The sequence below is a fragment of the Nelumbo lutea genome, chromosome 7 (assembly GCF_056320005.1).
Source record: "Nelumbo lutea isolate HS-2025 chromosome 7, American lotus-T2T, whole genome shotgun sequence".
Lineage (NCBI taxonomy): Eukaryota > Viridiplantae > Streptophyta > Magnoliopsida > Proteales > Nelumbonaceae > Nelumbo > Nelumbo lutea.
The window spans coordinates 14,365,226-14,384,714 of record NC_142690.1 but is presented as its reverse complement, the minus strand read 5'-3'; the positions used below and the strand labels follow the sequence as shown (position 1 = coordinate 14,384,714).

Below are 19,489 nucleotides of genomic sequence, written 5' to 3'. Positions count from 1 at the left end.
AGGACGATCAAGATCATTAGCAGTAGAGGAATCATTTTCAATAAATTCAAGGACATCATTGGGAGCCAAAATACCTGAGTGAGTATGATCCTCCTCCGAGGAGTCTGGTGGCACTGGAGGTACAACTTCCGGATTCTCTACAGCTCTTGAATTTGGTTCTCCTCATGCCTACACTCCCCCTGAGGAGAAACAGGATAGAAAGACTCATTTTCAAAGAAAGAAACATCCATGGAGACATAGAATTTACGAGAAACAGGATCAAAACAACGGTATCCCTTTTGAGTGAAGGAGTAACCAAGAAATATGCAAGGGATAGCACGAGAATCCAATTTCCCACGGGTGGGAGACAGATTTTGGACAAAACACCGGCAACCAAAGACACGGGGAGGAATAGAAAGAAGGGGAGCCTTAGGAAAGAGAAGTTGATGTGGGGCTTTGTACTCTAACCGACGAGAGGGCATACGGTTTATAAGGTAAGTGGAACAAAGAATAGCTTCAAGCCAAAACCGTTTGGGAACATTCATATGAAGTAGTAAACTTCGAGCCACTTCAAGGAGATGTCGGTTCTTCCGTTCGGCCACACCATTTTTGTTTTGGTGTGCGGGCACAAGAGCTACGATGAAGAGAACCATGTGAAGCAAAAAATTCCGTGAGGTCACTATGAAAAAATTCTTTTGCATTGTCTGATTGGAAAATTTGGATTTCAGTTTGAAATTGAGTGAAGACCATCCACTGGAAATCTTGAATGATTTTTGGTACTTCTTCCCTAGTTCGCATCGGGTATACCCAAGTATATCTAGAATAATCATCAATGAGGGTAATGAAATACTTGTAGCCTCTCAGATGGTAAAGTAACAGGGCCCCACACATCAGAATGAACAATGTGAAACGGAGATTCAGATTTACTATTTCTTTGAAGAAAATGAGTTCTATAATGTTTACTCAACTGACACGTTTGACAAGAAAAATCAGAAACAGACATTGACTTAAATAGTTATGGGAATACAACTTTCAAAGACTTAGAAGACAAATGACCAAGATGACAATGCCATAAATAGACTTTTTTCTTACAGGACTGACTCATAGACTGACTCATAGACTCTGTAACATGAAGACCAGCCTTATTCTCTAGCATGTAAAGTCCATCAGCCATACGACCCCTACCAATCGTCCTCCCCGAGGCCAGATCCTGAATCACACAACGAGAAGGGAAAAAAGTCACTGAGCAATTCAAGGAATTAGTAACACTACTAACAGAGAACAAATTAATGGGAAAAATTGGAACATGAAGAACATCAGAAAGGGTAAGGCCAAGAGGAAGAGAGAGAGTTCCTTGACCAGCTATGGAAGAGTATGATCCATCGGCTAGTCTCACCTTGTCTCTTCCAAAAAAAGGGTGATAGGTTTGAAAGTAAGAGGACGTACCAATCATATGTTTTGATGCTCCATAATCAATGATTCATGAAGAGTCAGGGTTGTGAGAAGCAACATGGAAAGCAGTGGCAGGGTTACCTGACGTAGATGCAAATGAGGTTGAGGGAGGAGTATCCATCTGACGAATTGCTCTACCATAAAGCTCTAAATGGTCATGGAAGGAATTCATAATGTCCTCCCTCAGGTCAGGTCCAGTGAGATGTGTCTGAGTCAGTAGAAATGGAGGGCTGATTCTCCCGAGTAGCCATGTTGGCCATGTGATGTTTCTTTGTACTTTGCTGTTCGTACTTCTTATTCACCTCTGAACCTTGCCTCTTAGTCAGATCTTGAGCCCATTTTGGTTTCCCATGAAGATCCCAGTAGGTAGTCAGATCTTCTCCTTTCCGGGAAGAAGATCCCACACCAGTAGATACACCTCCTTTTGCAACTAACACAACAACATCCCCACCAGGGCAGTTCATCAAATTTCTCCTGCTTTCTTCAGATTGTACAAGAGCATATACTTTCTGAACAGAAGGGAGATCCTTAGAGCTGAGAATCTGAACCCTAATAGATTCATACATAGGATTCAGACCATGTAAGAATGCAAACACCCTTTGCTGGGAGACAAGCTGTTTGTACTTCTTAGCATCCTCATCACACTTCCAATCCACACTCTGGTAGTGATCCAACTCCTTCCAGACAGATGTTAAGTCAGAGTAATAGACCGATAAACACCTCTCCCCCTGTCTACAAGTAGAAGATGCTGCTTGCAGTTGATAAATTTTGGCATAGTATCGCAATTCTGAATATGTAGACTTTTCTTGTTCCCAGATTTCATTCGTTGTTTCAGCCCACATGAAATTCTTCCTGATCTGAGGTTGCATGGAAACCAAGAGCCAGGACATAACAATACTGTTCTCCTGATTCCATCTATCATATTCAGCACTCCCGAAGGATGGTTCTTTTATCCTCCCATTAATATAGCCTATCTTCCCCCTTGCCGTGATGTATAATTTGATCCCTCTTGACCACTCCCGGTAATTTAAACCATCAAGAGGGACAACAGCCATGGGAAAGGGTAGGTCACCCCCACCCATTCCATTCAGCATTGAGGAAACTCCAGATGTGGCTGAATCTTCACTGCCCATGATATCTGAATAAAAAGTTGAAACAGCAACCAAAAAGATACAGCCGTACAAGACTATTTCAGAGATAGGTCCTTTTGACCACCGGTTTCACTGAGAATGAAAAAAAGAGCACTGTTGTTGCAGTACAAGAACAGGTCCTTCTGACCTACAATTTCACTGAGAACAAAAAACAAACTGAACACTGCTATTGCAGTACAAGAACAGGTCCTTCTGACCTACAGCTTCACTGAGAACAAACAACAAACTGAACACTGCTGTTGCAGTACTGAAACAGGTCCTTCTGACCTATGGTTTCACTGAAACAAGCCTGCACACTGCTGTTGCAGTACAAGAACAGGTTTGAATGACCTACTTAGTAGGGCTGATAGCTGACAGTCAAGAAGATTAATAGGGTAGCCGAACAGTCAATTAATAAAATTAATGTTGAGCAGGCAATTAGTCGGCCAAAACAGACCATCAACAGCCCACAATACCAACAACAAAAAAGTTCGAATACAGTTACTGTGTTAAGGAATACAGTCGCTTAACAGTAGGGTAGCCGAACAGTTCATCAGTCGAACAGACAACAGTAGGGTAGCTGAACAGTCATCAAACAGTTCAGCAAACAATAGGCATCTGAACAGACAAGGATGATAGCCCACAAACAATAGGCATCAAACAGTAGGCATCAAAATAGTTCATCAGTTCATTAGTCGAACAGACAACAGTAGGGTAGCCGAACAGTCATCAAACAGTTCAGCAAACAATAGGCATCCGAACAGACAAGGATGATAGTACCTCTTTTAGTTTCAGATGATAGTCTCCCTTATGGTAAACCATAACTCCTTGACTATAAACCAGAGCTCCTTCTACGAATCCTCAAACAATAGGCAGCCGAACAGAAGATGAGCAATTTTTTAAGACAAAACACCCTCTACGAACTGCAAACAATAGTCTCTCTACAGTCGAGCAGACAGGAGGAGCAATTTCTGGGCTGGAAGACGAAAAGACTCTGTAACTTCTGGGTTGAACTGACTTCACCAGATCGGAAGTTCGATTGGAGACAGCACTGGATGCAACAGTAGTTAGCTTGACACCACCCTTCAGGCCTGGACGACTTGCTCTGATACCATGATGAGCAAGAGCAAGTGAAGAGAGGAGAGAAGAGAGAAGAGAGGTGAGTCGAGTGACTGAAATCCCTCCAGAACTTAGGGGGCGAAAGAATGATTTTATTATTTATACTAGTACAGTCAAACAATATAAACATAGGAGAAATTACAACAGTACCCTTATGGTACTAAACCTGAATACATAAACAACTGACAACAATAATTACAAACAAATGAAAGCAAAGGAGTTGGGAGCCACTTCCAAATGGACTAGGGGAACTGCAAATGGGATGGCTGGCTCATTAGCTAAAAGGGAGTCTACAGTGAGCATCTATTCTAGGCACAATTGTAATAGGGTTCTGAATGTAAAGTTAAAAGGTGGCTCAATTCTTTTCTAGCTCTAATCCACACTCATTTACTTTAATTAATTTAATGCAATTTTCAGTTATTAAAGATCTAGCATTGCCCCATCCCTCAATACCTAAATCCACTAAGATTCCATTTAACCCTTCTGAAATAGGAATGCAATTGGCTGGTCTAAAAGACTTGGCAACTAATATCCTCATGTGCCTCAGGCCATTAGAGAAGAGCTTAGAGTTTGTATCTTCCTGAATACACTACATGATGGCTGTGTAGAGAACACTGATGTGGACCCCACTGCTATGGTCCCCACTGTGTTCGTATGGCAGCATATTTTTGTTAGTTATGTCAGTGTTAGTTGGTAGTTATTTCAGTTTGTTATTATAGCTTGTTATTTCAGCTTTATTATTAGTTTATTTGCCATGTAAGCAATAAGGGCAATTCAGCCCTTTTACAATTAATCAACATATATAAATATTAAGAGTGGGTTGGCAGATCAACTGATCAACCCTCTCTCTCTTTTCAAAATCTCTTTGTGTGCTTCTTCTTTTTATCCCTCTGTTCTTCTCTTTTGAAATTTCTTCTTGCTTTTCTTTTGAATTCAAGACTGATTGTAGTCTTGATCGATTACTTGGTATCAAAGCCAACCTAGGAGCTCTTATGTTAGTCTAATTAGATTGACTACATGAGAATTTACTAGGTTTAGAAGTTTTTCAACAAAGGAGGAGGATCGGCTGATTCTTGGAGGTTACTGGTAGTGCGCGGTTGCAACTAAGAAGATTGTAGAAGGCTGGGAGAGTTCCAGTAGTCAGGAAGAATCAGAAAAGGCTTCGGATCCTCAAGATTAGGGTTTTGCATCAGACAGAAAGTGGCGGCCAGAGATTTTCTTTCATAAAGTAAGTTTTTTCATGAGAATAACCTTGGAAAAAATCATCTTGGTCTATTTTGAGAGGTGCGGCTGGAAAATCTGTTTTGTCCTTTAGGGTTTTGAGAGAAAACCCTAAAATTCGGAACTGTTGTTGGTTTCAGATCAGATTTTAGACTGATTTCATACAAAATTCTGTTTTCTTTGTTCTTTGGAAGACCTAGGCCGGCTGTTATCAGTTGTTTGGGTGTTGTTTTCTATTACAGTAGTTTAAAAGGTTTTTTATTATTATTCTTGACCAAGAATGGAGTTCGAGAATCAGGGGGAAGGTGTTTTTGGGACTAGCAATTCTAGTAACATGTCTGAGAATGCCTTTCAGATTACAACTGTGAAGTTTGATGGATCAAACTACTTAGAATGGGCTCAATCGGCCATGATGGCAATTGGGGGTAGAGGAAAACTTAGCTGCTTGTTGGGAGATGTGAAAGAACCAATTAAGGAGGACCAAACTTATACCAAATAAGTTCAGGAGAACTATTTGGTTATGACATGGTTGTGCAACTCTATGCAACCACATTAGCTGGAAATATTTGTGGGCAAAAACAATCAAGGAAATCTGGGATGTCATGAAAGAGGTTAACAACCTTAAGCAAGGAGAGAAACCAATCTTGGTTTACTTCTCTACCTTGAAATTTTTGTGGCATGAAATTGACCACCTAGAAACACTTGAGTGGGAAAGTCAGAAGGATGCACAGACTTATAGAAAGCAAGTTGAAACTAATAGGGTTTTTGAATTCCTAGGTGGTCTGAATCCTAACTATGATATTGTGAGACAACAAATACTAACAAGGGACAGTGTGACCTTATCTCAAGCCTACTCCTTAGTGCATAGTGAAAAGACTAGGAGAAAGGTTATGATGTAGCATCAACCCTTCCCACCATCCTTGGCAGCAGTTAAACCTAAGTCTGGGGGTGATACGGAAAGGGATATAAAGAAGGAAGATAAGCGAGATCTAGTGTGTGAACATTGCAAGAAACCTAAGCATACTAAAGATACATGTTGGAAGTTGCACCCTCATCTAGTTCTAGCAAAATTGAGGAACAAAAGGGGTAATGCTCATATGGTTGTTAATACCGATTCTGCATCCTCATCGGGCACAAAAGGCACGCCTCTAGACACCCTAGCTGCTGTCCGAGCTGCCCTAACTCAGTTGGAAAAGGAAGTTCGAAATTCAGCTCAATCATCTCAGCCACCATTAGCTCCTCCCACATCAGCCTTTGCTCATTAAGGTACTTGGGCCTCAGTTTACCATGCTTTATCTCCAGGTAACACTAAACATTGTTGGGTAATAGACTCAGGTGCATCTGCCCATATGACTAGCTTGCCATCACTGTTCACTACCTATCACAAACTCAAAAGGGTTATTGCTGCTATGAACCTACTTCTAGGAGGAGATTTGTCTCGATGGATGTTATTTTCTTTGAGGAGGTACCCTATTACCCTAGGGTTTCTCCTCAGGGGGAGAGTAGTGAGAGTGGGGTTAAATCATCAGAAGATCCTTTACCTATTCCATTGAATGATGAGGGATGTAATGGGGAGGGTTGTCAGAGGTGTCAGGACTTGAGAGTCTATCACAGGTAGTGGAGGCAGGTTGATTTCAGTCATCAGCAGCCCAGGCCAGCCCCAGTTCCATCTGCGGATCCAGATCTAGGTACCACAGTCCCTTTATCAGATCCAGGTCCCACTGAGATACCTTCCACTGTTGCTACTTTACCTCCTTTGGATGACCTTGACCTCCCCATTGCAGTCCGTAAAGGCAAACGGCATTGCACCACATCCACAGCTCACTACATTTCCTAGTTCCTGTCCTATGATCGCCTGTCCCCCTCTTAAAGATGCAATGAAGGTCGAAATGGATGCTCTTCTGAGGAATAATACTTGGGAGCTAGTTGAACGACCTAAAGGAAAGAAACTGGTTGGATGTAGATGGGTATTTACTATGAAACATAATGCTGATGGTTCCATTGAAAGGTATAAGGCCCCGTTAGTTGCAAAGGGATTTACTCAGACTTATGGTATAGACTACTTGGAGACTTTTGCTCCAGTAGCAAAGATGACCACTATTAGAGTTTTGTTATCCCTTGTAGCCAGTTACTCCTCGCCCTTATTCCAGATGGATGTTAAAAATACCTTCCTCAATGGAGACTTACAGAAAGAAGTCTACATGCAGTTACCTCTTGGATTTTATGATGCAGAGACAGGAAAGAAGGTTTGTCGACTAAATAAAGCCTTGTATGGACTAAAGCAGTCCCCCAGAGCTTGGTTTGATAGATTCAGACAAGCCCTTGAAAAATTCGGCTATGTACAGGCCCAGTCAGACCATACATTGTTCATTAAAAGAGTAGACTCTTCCTTGACTTTTCTTGCTGTATATGTGGATGATATTGTAGTGACAAGGAATGATAACAGTGAGATTGAGTCTCTTAAACAACTCCTTCATCAAGAGTTTGAGGTGAAAGATCTGGGAGAGCTACGACTTCTTGGGTATTGAGGTTGTTAGATCTAAACATGTGTTTTTTATTTCTCAAAGGAAGTATGTTCTAGATCTATTGGAAGAAACTGGAAAGTTGGGTGTTAAGCCTGCAGATACACCTATTGAACAGAATTACAAGATCAGTGCAGAGGGTGGAGAGCCACTTGAAGACAAAGCTATGTACCAACGATTAGTTGAAAACTCCTCTATTTTTGTCTCACACGACCGGACATCAGTTATGCAGTTGCCAGTCAATATATGTACTCTCCTAGAACTACTCACCTCCTTGCAGTTGAGAGGATACTAGCATATTTGAAGAGATGTCCAGGTAGAGGTATATTATTCAAGAATAATGATCACATGAAGATAGAGTTAAGAATGGGTCAGCAGATCAACTAATCAACCCTCTCTCTCTTTTCAAAATCTCTTCGTGTGCTTCTTCTTTTTCTCCTCTTCTTCTTCTCTTCTGAAATTTCTTCTTTCTTTTCTTTTGAATTCAAGACTGATTGTAGTCTTGATCGACTACTGGCCGCAAGGGAAGATACTTGATCATCCTCCTTTTATTAATTCCCCTACGGGCCTGAGCTATAACCAAGCACGCAACAGCATATCTATGTATTCAACCATTATTTATGATATCTATTTATTTATATCTGTATATTCTATTGTTATTGATATTGGTGATGTATATTCTACTATATATTTTATGTCTTGGTCTAATGGTAAAACCTTGGGCTTACAAACGTGAGAATGCAGGTTTGAGTCTGAGAACAGCCACATTGTGCATAAAATAATGCCAAAGTTAGGTCCTTATTCAGTCCACTCATCCCAAGATCCCAAGAAGCATCTATGCATAGATTAGCTACTGATGGACCATGGTCCCACAGTTTGACAATAACAGTAACAATAGCAATAAAAACAACAACATTAGTAGTAGAAAAAGAGGAATGCTAATCTTACTATCAAGGATAGGATTAGAAATCCATTGTCATTACTAGCTTTACATGTGATCATATAAAGGGTATTTGTCCATCCAGATGGGGTTGGTGGATGTTGTAGTAATCTACACAGCTATTTATGGACACATATAACTCTGACAGAAAGTAGATCTCCAGCTCAATATTTTAAAGTGCAAGGGTGTGACACAAGGCATTCCACTACCTGGAGGCGTGAGGTTTAGTTCAGAACGTAAGAGGCATAAGCTTCCTGAACACATGGAGGTGTAAGCCTCCTTAAAAGGAGGATGAGGAAGAAGAGGTGGAAGGAGGATCTCAACTTGGTTTTTCTTTTTTCTTTTTTTTTTTATGAAAGATGTCTTATATTAAGAAGAATGGAGATAAATAACACTATTCTTTCTTTTCCTTCCCTTTCCTTTCCTTGTTTTTTCTTTCTTCTCTTTCTTTCTTTTCCTTCCCTTCTTTTCTTTTTTTCTTTATTTTTTTTTATCTTTCTTTCTGTCTTCTTGTATGAGGCATGCATGAGGCATATGCCTCTAGCATGCCTCATGGAAAAATGCATATAAGGCATACACCTCTTGCACCTTAGGTGTATGCCTCAGAGGCATCAGCGCCTCTGGCATATGCCTCAGGTTTTGAGGGCACCTCACCTGGAGGCGCACCTTTTAAAACATTTCTCCAACCATAATATAGAATGCAGGATTGATATTTCTTAGGAAAAAATAAGATATTGTAATAGTCAAGAGTGAATACCTGTATTATATCAGCATTACCCTTTGCAACACCAGAGGCGACCGTGCCAATTCCAGCTTCTGCCACCAGCTTTACAGATACCTTTGCCTTAGGATTTACCTGCTTGAAGCATATTAGTTATTATCAATGAAATTTAATAGAAACTCTACACCTATGATAAAGAACATTTTTTCTTATAAGCACTTCTATAATTAAGAATGACCAGACTTAAAGACAGCAAGTTTTCTACCAAAAAAAGACACAGAAAGTATCACCTGATGAAGGTCATATATTAACTGAGCAAGATCTTCAATTGAATAAATGTCATGGTGTGGAGGTGGAGATATAAGTGGAACCCCAGGTTTAGAATTCCTCAATCTCGCTATATAAGCACTGACTTTTTTTCCAGGCAATTGACCACCCTCTCCAGGCTTTGCTCCTTGTGCAATTTTGATTTCCAACTGATCAGCATTGACCAAGAATGTGGGGGTAACACCAAAGCGTCCAGAAGCAACCTGAAAAAAAATGAAACGATAAAATAAGTTAAAACCATAGAAGATACAAGCATCCTTAAAGGATAACCAGCTTTAGTTATTAATTTTATCGTTCTGAATTCCAATTTTATCTGGAAACACAGCCATTTAAATTACATCATTAGCTTACTGCAAACTGCTTTAGCAACTTATTCACTAGTTATGTACAATTTCAGTACCTGTTTTATTGCACTAGTAGCAGTATCCCCATTTTGTAGACCTTTGAGATGTGGAAGCGTTGGAGAGTAACCATCTACAACATCTGTAAGTGGGCTCCACCGAATAGGATCCTGGATATAAAAGGATGATGATTTTTATGAACTTTAAGGAGGGTTACCATGACCCAGGGAATGTACTAAGAATTGAACAAAGATGATGTAGAATAAAATTTAAGTTTTACGGTCACAAACAAGTGATGGAGAAGCTACCTCACCACCTTCTCCTGAGTTAGATTTTCCACCTAGTCTATTCATTGCAATTGCAATTGCTTCATGAGTTTCTCTGGAAATTGCTCCGAGTGACATCCCACCAGTGCAGAAGCGCTGGACAATAGAAGCTGCAGGTTCAACCTTTCCAACTGGAATTGGGGGCCGGTCACTTTTAAATTCAAGAAGATCTCGAAGAACCTAAGTGCAAAACACCAAGGTATATGTAAGTGTGAGAATTTTTCGTCAGAGGAAAAAAAACAGAAGTTTATATTTAAACATGAGAAAGAAGAATCTTCAGAAACTCACATTCACAGGTCTGTTAGCCAGGTGCTGCTGATAAATGGAATAGGCACTTTCATTCTTTTGGCGAACTGCTTTATGAAGTAACTTTGACATCTCTGGGTTATTCCCATGATATTCCCCTTTTGATAAATAACAGAAAGGTGCTTCAGCAATCTTATATATAGAGGCAGGCTTTCATACCATGGTGAACTCAGTTAACTTACATGGCATTTGTAAATATGGTTTGTGAGCAAGGCATGAAATAAGTCTAGTATAATTTAGAGAACATTGTTTAAAATACAAACTTAATTCACATACAAGAAGCCAGAAATTGACTAATAATAAAATGTTATAACCATGGATGTTAGAACCAATGGATCCATAGAGATCCAATGTGTTCATACCAAGATAGAACAGAATCCATTCCAAGATAACACTATTTAGATTAGACAGTTAATATCTATGACTCATTATGCTAATTGACTCAAGATCTATTACCAGTTTGTACCAAATCACTTTTCAATTAGCTGAAATTGCCAAAAGGAGGTTAAGGACAAGAAGAAGAGGAGAAAGAGGTAGAGAGGAAGGTAATGGAAAGGCTGTTCATCATTGAATTTTTGTTTTTTTTTTGCTCTCAACTATGAAATCAAGACTTGGGCTGTAACTTCATTGGACCCAACCAAAGCCCGAACCAACTGAACCTTAGCTTTGGCACTGGCTGAACTTCAATTTTCAAGCGCTGGTTGGTCCTAGGCCTGAAAAAAAAAATTAAGCTCGACTACAACTCTGTTTGGCCTCAGGTAGCCCAAGCCCCAACAAAACCTGGCCCCATTCAACCTTCTATAATATATTTATCCCAAGTATACGTGTATTGTATATTAAGGTATACATGTATATATACTATGTTAGAGAATAAAAACCTATTCAGGGACCTTACCTAACAGATTAAGCTTTTAGGTTGAATAGTTCCTTGAGATACTATATATTTATACTTATGTATCCTCTAGAGTATATTTACAATATGTATACATTTAACCTAGGCCCGTAACTCATGGCCAAATGCATACAAAAACACATATTAAGCAGTTTGCATATGCAATATGTTACTCACGTATTAAGTAATGACATTTGTATATATTTTTCTTTTATTCTATATTGAATTACAAAGCCCAAAGGAAGTCCAAGTGAAAGAAGTGCAGAACATGAGTGATGCTAGATTTAGTTTTATTCCTGCTGTTAGTGTGCTCTCAGCCTAGGATGCTGTCAGCATGTTCTTTTCTTCGTTTAAGTTCTTATTATTAGGGTGTGCCGCTAGGGGCATGTTAATAATTCTTCTATTCTTTTATTTTACATAATGTTAATATAAATAGGAAGCAGGGCACCGCTAGCTTAATTTTTTGACTATCAAACACTTTTCTTTCTCTCATCTTCTCTTCCTTTCTCTCTTCTAGAAAGAAAGCATGGTGACAGAGCATAACTCTGGGAGATAGGAGTCTCTTTTCTCCTCTGAATCACATTCATCCCACCCAGTTTTCTGATTCTTTGATAGTGAAGGCAAGAAACGCTAATCGGACTGATCAAAACCAACTGTTGCTGTTTTTTCTTGGTTCTTCCTTGGTGACAGCACCAAGGTAACCCTAATAGGAGAGGGCTGATGCTGTGAGGGCTCTTTCTTTTGGCTGATGCTGTGAAGACTTGGTCTTGGACCTGCACCTACGTACAGGTGCTGTACAGGGGTGTGTGATCCCCTTTTTTGTCACAAGTATGTGCAGTGATTGGTTGGTGTGTGTTGTGTGTAGACCAATGGTGACTGTAGTCTAATTTTCTGGACTGTTCCTGGATGGTTTAATTGCTGCTATAGGATTTCAGCAGCGTGGTTTGTTATTTCTGGACGGTTTTTTGAATTGTCTAATCTTCTTGACTGTTCCTCGATGGTTTAATTACTGCTAGAGGATTTCAGCAGTGTGGTTTGTTATTTCTGGACTGTTTTTGAACTGCTTAGTTGCTGCAATTGGACTACAGCAGTGGATTCTTTATTTCAGAAGCAGATTTCTTGGTGTTTAGTGCCCTAACTGTGACTGTGAGAGGTAGTAGTTGAGTGGGGACTGGTCTTGTGCACCTGTGGTTTTGAGTTGCCTTGTAGTCTTTATTTCTGTCAATGGTAAATGATGATTCTGCCTCATCTGGGGTTACATCAACCCATAGTACAGCTGGTATGAGAGCTGAAAATATGATATTTCCTATGCCAATTACCCCTTTAAATGGCCTGAACTACCTGGAGTGGGCTAAAGGTGTAAAATCTTATGTAACGGCAAGGAAAAAACTGGGTACATAAATGGAAGAGTGAAAGAACCCAAGAATGGGACAGCTGAACATAATAGGTGGGACCAAGAGAACAGTATGGTGATGTTTGGCTTCTTGCAGCCATGGAACCTGATGTGAAGAAGAACTTTATGTGGGCAGGCGCTGCTAGTGAAACATGGGAACAAGCCAAAAATCACCTATTCTGAGCAAAGGCACTATGCCAAGATTTACCAATTACAAGCTGAATCCTCAACCTGTAAATAGGGGAATTGTAATTTGCCAGCCTATCATTCAGCCCTTACTTTAGTATGGAAGGAGTTGGACCACTATCAAGCTGTAGAATGGAAACATGATGACGATGCTAAAGCCTATAAGAAGTTGGTTTCTCAAAGCGGGTTTTTGCTTTCTTGTTGGGACTAAACCCGTATATGAATCTCTTAGAGTTCAGATTTTAGGGAGTAAAGAGTTGCCTTCAGTTCAAGAAGTGTATGCCCTAGTTCAGTCTGAGAAAAGTAGGTAGAGTGTGATGGTTACAACTGAGGGGTAGCAACAAGTGGCATTGGTTGCAATTGGTGGTAACAATATAGAAAAGAAAAATGACTCCAAGAAGGCTGATGATAAGGACAAGTTGTTTTGTACCCACTGCCTGCATTCAAGACATACACGAGACAATGTTGGGAGCTCCATGGGAGGCCAAAGTCGGTTGTAAAGAACCAAGAATAGAGTAAGGTGCAGGGTTAGAAGAAGCCTAATACAACACATAATGTGGCAAATGTGGCAACCCAAGATACTCAATCTGTTGGGGTGTTGACTGGTATTGCTTGGGAGTACTTCATTGATTCTGACCCCAAGGAAGACATCATGAATTCCTCCCGCAATCATTTGGAATCATATGGTAAGGCCTTGTGCTAGATGGGCAATTCAGTTACTGGTACCACTTCGACTTCATTTGTGTCTGCATCAGGTAATGCACCCTTTGCTTTTCATGTATCCAGTACCACTAATTCTCCATGGATCATTGACTCAAGGGCCTCTAACCACAGGACCGGTAAGCCAAACCTTTTGTCAAGAAGGGATAAGGTGAGACTTGTAGATGGACCATTCTCCTCCATTGCAGGCCAAGGATCAATATCCCTTCCTCATGGACTTAACTTGAATAATGTTTTGCATGCCCCTCAACTTCCCAATCTGCTTTCCATTAGTAGTATCACAAAGTCTTTAAACTACAGTGTAACCTTTTTTCCTAGTTCATGTGTTTTTCAAAATCTAACTTCTGGGAGGATGATTGGTAGAAGAAGCTTAGTGGATGATCTCTACACTCTCGACAACAAGGCTGGTTTCTCGGTGCCATCCTTAGAAGCGCATAGTCAGTCAAATTTTTTTGTTGCATAACCGATTAGGTCATGTGTCTTTTGAAATAGTGAAGTCTTTGATTCCTTATTTATTTAAGTCATTTTCAGTGTCAGATTTGTCAAACATGTTAGTTAAACAAGCAATGTAGAACAATATTTCATTCAAGTAATAAAAGATCAAGTTTCCCTTTCTATATTGTGTATTCTATGTGGGGGGTCTACTACTATAACTTCAGAGAGCAGGTATAAGTATTTTATCACATTAATTGATGATTTCTCCCGCTATACATGGGAATTTCTCATGCGTAGCAGAGACGAAGTTCCAGAGATTGTGAGGGATCTCCAAAAGATGGTGTTTATATAGTTTCACGTTGAAATTCAAAATTTTCAATCAGACAATGCAAAGGAATATTTCCATGGTGAGCTCAATGAGTTCTTTGCTTCCATGGATCCATTCATAGGAGCTCATGTGCAAGAACACAACAACAAAATGGTGTTGCAAAAAGAAAGAACAGACACCTCTTTGAGGTCGCATGAGGGATGATGTTATCAATCGCATGCCCTCCAGAGTGTTGAACTACAAGGCTCCTCATTAGTTGTTCCCCCAATCTCCTCTGTTTTCCATTCCCATGAGAGTGTTTGGTTTTCGTGTTTTTGTCTAGGATTTATCTCCGCCTTGTGGTAAGTTAGACCCTTGGTCTATTCCATGTATCTTTCTAGGGTAACCCTCCTCTTAAAAGGGTTATCGGTGCTTTGATCACATGTATCTTTCTACACTCTTCTTTTTTGAGTCTAAACCATTCTTCCCTACTTCTCCTCAAGGGGAGAGTAGCGTGGAAGAGAAGCATGTCTAAGTCCATCAAGTCTTTCTTCCTTCTATTTCGGACCCTACTCCTTTTTGTGTCTTCCAATGTACACGTCATAGATATCAGCAACATGACAAAGATGTGGAGCCACCAAACATTGAGCAACTGACACCTTCATACTCCAAGGAGGTAAGTCCAAAAGAACTAGGCATATCCCACTTGTTGATACCCCAACTGCCACTTTGATTGTGGATAACCTTTACATTCCTATTGCTCAAAGAAAGGGAGTCAAGTCATGCACTACCAAACACCCCATTACCCAATATGTCTCCTATAACCACATTTCCTCCTCTTACCATGCCTTCCTATCTGTAGTTGATAACATCCCCATACCCAGAAATGTTGCAGAGGCTTTAAAATACCCTGAATAGACAGATGCTATGAAGGAGGAGATTAATGCCCTCCATAAGAATCAGACTTGGGAGTTAGTGCATCAGCTGGATATAAAGAATGCCTTCTTAAATGGTGACTTGGAGGAGGAGGTGTACATGGTTCAACCCCTAGGTTTCTGTGCCAAAGGAAATGAAAATAAGGTGCACAAGCTAAGAAAGTCCCTCTATGGCTTAAAACAATCTCCAAGGGCATGATTTAGTAAATTTCATATGGCAGTCCAGCAAGTAGGATTCAAACAATGTCAGTCTGATCACACTCTCTTTGTGAAGAGATGTCAGGAACATGTTGATGTACTGATAGTGTACGTGGATGACATCATCATTACAGAAAGTTGGAGCTCAGAAATACAAAGGTTGAAGGGGTTTCGAGCCTCCCAATTTGAAGTGAAAGATCTGGATCCACTAAAGTACTTTCTTTGAATTGAAGTTACCCGCTCAAAAAGGGGCATCTTCATTTCTCAGAGGAAGTATATCCTTGATCCGTTACAAGAAACTAGCAAGTTAGGTGCAAAGCTAGTAGATACTCCTATGGATGTTGATCATAAAATGGGTGATGGTGAACCTTTGAAAGATGTGAAATAGTTCCAAAGGTTACTGGGAAGGTTGCTCTATTTGTCCATGACACATCCAGACATTGCTTATTCAGTTGGGGTCTTGAGCCAATTCATGCATTCCCCTAAGAGACCACACATGGAGGCAGTAGAGAGGATTCTTAGGTATTTGAAGAAGTACTTAAGAACAGGTTTGCTATTCAGCAAACATAATCATTTGAAGGTAGAAGTTTATACAGATGCTGATGGGACAGGTGTTGTGAATGATAGAAAGTCCACAGGTGGGTACTGTACATTTGTGGGAGGAAATCTAGTGACATGGAGAAGTAAAAAAAACGTGTAGTTGCAAGGTCAAGGGCTGAAGCGGAGTATAGGGCTATGGCGCATGGGGTGGCTGAAGTACTTGGGCTGAAGAATCTTCTAGGGGAACTTGGGATTATTGTTCACAATCCTATGTCCCTTTACCATGACAATAAGGCAGCTATAAATATTGCTAGCAATCCTGTCCTACACAGTAGGACCAAGCACATTGAAGTGAACAAGCACTTCATAAGAGAAAAATTGGAAAAGGGAGAAATTTGCACTCCTTATGTCAACTCCAAGGAGCAACTAGCCAATGTTCTCACAAAAGAGTTTCCATACTTGCGACATAATGAGCTGTGTGACAAGTTGGGCATGATAGATATATTCAGCCCAACTTGAGGGGGAGTGTTGTTAGATTTAGTTTTATCTCTGTTGTTAGAGTGTTGCCAGTCTAGGATGTTGTCAACATGTTCTTTAATTCTTATTATTAGGGTGTGCTGCCAGGGGCATGTTAGTAATTCTTCTATTCTTTTATTTTACATCATGTTAATATAAATAGGAAGTTGGGTGCTGGCGTGCTGCCAGCTTAATTTTTTGACTCTCAAACACTCTTCTTTCTCTCCTCTTCTTTTCTCTCTTCTCTCTTCTCTCCTCCCCTCTTTCTCTTCTAGAAAGAAAACAATGAGTAAGACAGCTTTTAACCCCACATTATGTGTTTTTGTAGAGGGAAGAGGTTTTTCAGGTCTTCAGATTTGTTAAATGTTTTTGTAGAGAAATTGCCACAAGCAATGGAGTCACATCAGACAAGCAAGATCCATCCATATCACTAGCCCATCTATTTTTCCTTTTTATGTTAGCAAAAAAGGGGCACACATGCTTTTCTTTCAATAAAGTCACTTTTGGTCACTGTTATTTGTCGTACATTGTCTCGTTATGTGTGTTAGGGGTATTTCTGTCCTTTCATCTATTTTTACGTAACCCTAAAAGAATAAGTGGGGGCACTGCCTAACCCACTTTTGACTTTCTTCTCAATTCTGTTTTCTCTTCTTCCAACTTTTTTTTGATATCTAAAGACCAAATGCCAAAGCATTCTCTTCTTCCAACATTTCTTTCTCTTTTGTTTTTTTTTTGGATCAGCAACATTTCTTTCTCTTCTCTTCTTACTTCTTCTCCAGTTCAGATCTAATCACATTACTGATAAAATAAGAAGATAGAAGACAAGAAGACCTACTTGCATGAGCACCAGCAAGCAATCTTAACACCAACACCTAGAATTTGAAGGAATCATTTAAAGAAAATAGGGGTACAACTGATCAAAAAAGGAAGGATGCATATGCTAAATGTTCTATATTGCTTATTTTATTGCAGACTTGTAGTTATAGCTTTCAAGGTGGGCCTAGTCGGCTAGGCAATGAGTTTTTTTTTTAAATAAAAAAAGCATACAACTTATGGCATTTCCCTGTGTTTCATAGTAATCAGCAACGTTTAACCAATAATTACCATAACCCTCATGAAAAAGTATAAACCTCATGTCAAGACATAGAAAATCAACATATTTAGGAGAAGAAAAATAAGGAAGAAAATAAAACATAGAAAATATAGGTATAGGTCCTTGTTTTCTTCCCCAAGGAAGAAGGAAATGCAAAAACTTGGAAAGTAAAAAGAAAAAGGGGTGGAGCCCCTATCTTTGACCCAGTAAAGAGAAAAAAAGAAAGGGGCAGAAGAAGAAAAGAAGAATACATTCCATGGTTGTTCTTGTGTGTTGATTGTTGTCTTATAGGGTTCAAGACTACATCACCAGCTTGTGTGCCAATTGAACCCAAACAGATAAGAATATAATAAAAGAAACTAGTAATAAGAATTATAAACCTATAGAATGAATAAATTAGTTAATAATATGTGGGTGCTTGGGTGAGGCAACCTCAATATGTAGTCATTATTGACAAATATATGAGGTTGAATCATTGCACTTAACAAGTTGGTGTCTGACCAACTGATCAATGCCTAGGCACCAAGTAGTCAACACAGCACATAGGAATGCCAAATCAACTAGCCATTGGCTGCACTGCTCTCAACATTCTTTTTCCTTTGCAAATTTCTTTGTTTCATATTAACAAAATATTTACTTTAAAAAATGGTGATGATGTTCAAGAATCTTTAGGAGTCTTCAAGCGAGTGAGAGGAACCTGGAAGGTCTACAAGATTATTATGTAAGAATAGTAGGAATTTTGAATTAAGATTTCAGGTTTTGGTTTTCCAAATTCCTATTAACTTTTGATTGCTTGACTTGGCAACTTATAGGAGGTTCTTTTCTTTGGTTTTCATTAAGAATCTTGGGCCTGATAATTATACATTTATTAATAAAGGAGTGTATACATGAATAGTAAGTAATGATTGATCAAGTAACAAAGGGTAGGTAAGGATGAAGTAAATGCTTGTGTTAACTTTCAATGGATGCATAGTCTTAACCATTGAAGCCATTTAATGTAATCTTGGAAACTCCTAGCAAAATCTTTGTTTGATGACAAAGGATACTACCTCCTGGTCTGAATTGTATAAACCCAAAATTTTCTAGTCTCTTAGCTGTGTCCTCTGAGAAAGCCTTCACCCAGAAAGATAAAGTTTCCCTTGCCAACTGGAGGAAAAAAAATCTAATTAGAAAAAACATCGATATTAAAGTACAAAGTACAAAAGGCTCTTGAGTAAATACTCTAGAAAATAAAACCAGACTAATGTAACAAATAGTATATGATTAAATTAGTTAACAGATCATCAAAAATTTCTAATTGAGGCCATGCAATGAATTCTATCCATGCTAAGTTACTCATTTATAGAGGGGTTGAAGCTGAGACTGAAGATATATCCAGCTTTTAAAAGAAATAACTAAATGTTCAAAATTTTAATCTTGGATTATCTTTTGAAATCAACTGCTGATCAAATGCCATGTAAAGTAGAGAATGCTCCATCAACTCTGTAATGTTTCTTACCTCATCGAGAGTTAGGCCACCAATGTTTGACACACTTCCACAAAATGCAAGATCAACAATATCTTTACCTAGCCCATAAATCTCAAATATCTGTGCCCCACAATAACTGAATAAAGAAAAGTAGTAAGTGTCACCATCAATATACTGAAACGACACAGGAAATAGACACAAACACAGGTTGCAATTATAAATAGCAAATGCATATTGTTGAGGATTTTTACATTTTTGTTACTTGATTTTTATTAATTGTTTAGTTAGGAAGTGGGGACCACAGCATATTATTTGGGAGCTTTTAGAGTTGTGTTTTTATGTTTTTTATTGAGTTTTTTTGTATCAGACGCCCTATAAGGGCATATCAGTTTATTTAAAGTATAAATACTGATGGGAGAGGG

At 39.3% G+C, this 19,489-nt stretch overlaps 1 protein-coding gene across 2 annotated transcripts in view; it reads right to left on the bottom strand.

Annotated features, from left to right (window-relative positions):
- The window catches only part of LOC148845231 (ferredoxin-dependent glutamate synthase, chloroplastic-like), a 108,845-nt gene that overhangs the window by 13,376 nt on the left and 75,980 nt on the right, over positions 1-19,489 (bottom strand). For both annotated transcript variants that reach the window (XM_088953615.1, XM_088953614.1), the window contains 7 exons: positions 19,098-19,203; positions 18,649-18,745; positions 10,367-10,482; positions 10,061-10,258; positions 9,812-9,922; positions 9,375-9,614; positions 9,121-9,219 (listed from right to left, as the gene is read on the bottom strand). In XM_088953615.1, coding sequence (XP_088809741.1) covers positions 9,121-9,219; positions 9,375-9,614; positions 9,812-9,922; positions 10,061-10,258; positions 10,367-10,482; positions 18,649-18,745; positions 19,098-19,203 — 967 coding nt within the window. The remainder of the gene's footprint in view (positions 1-9,120; positions 9,220-9,374; positions 9,615-9,811; positions 9,923-10,060; positions 10,259-10,366; positions 10,483-18,648; positions 18,746-19,097; positions 19,204-19,489) is intronic.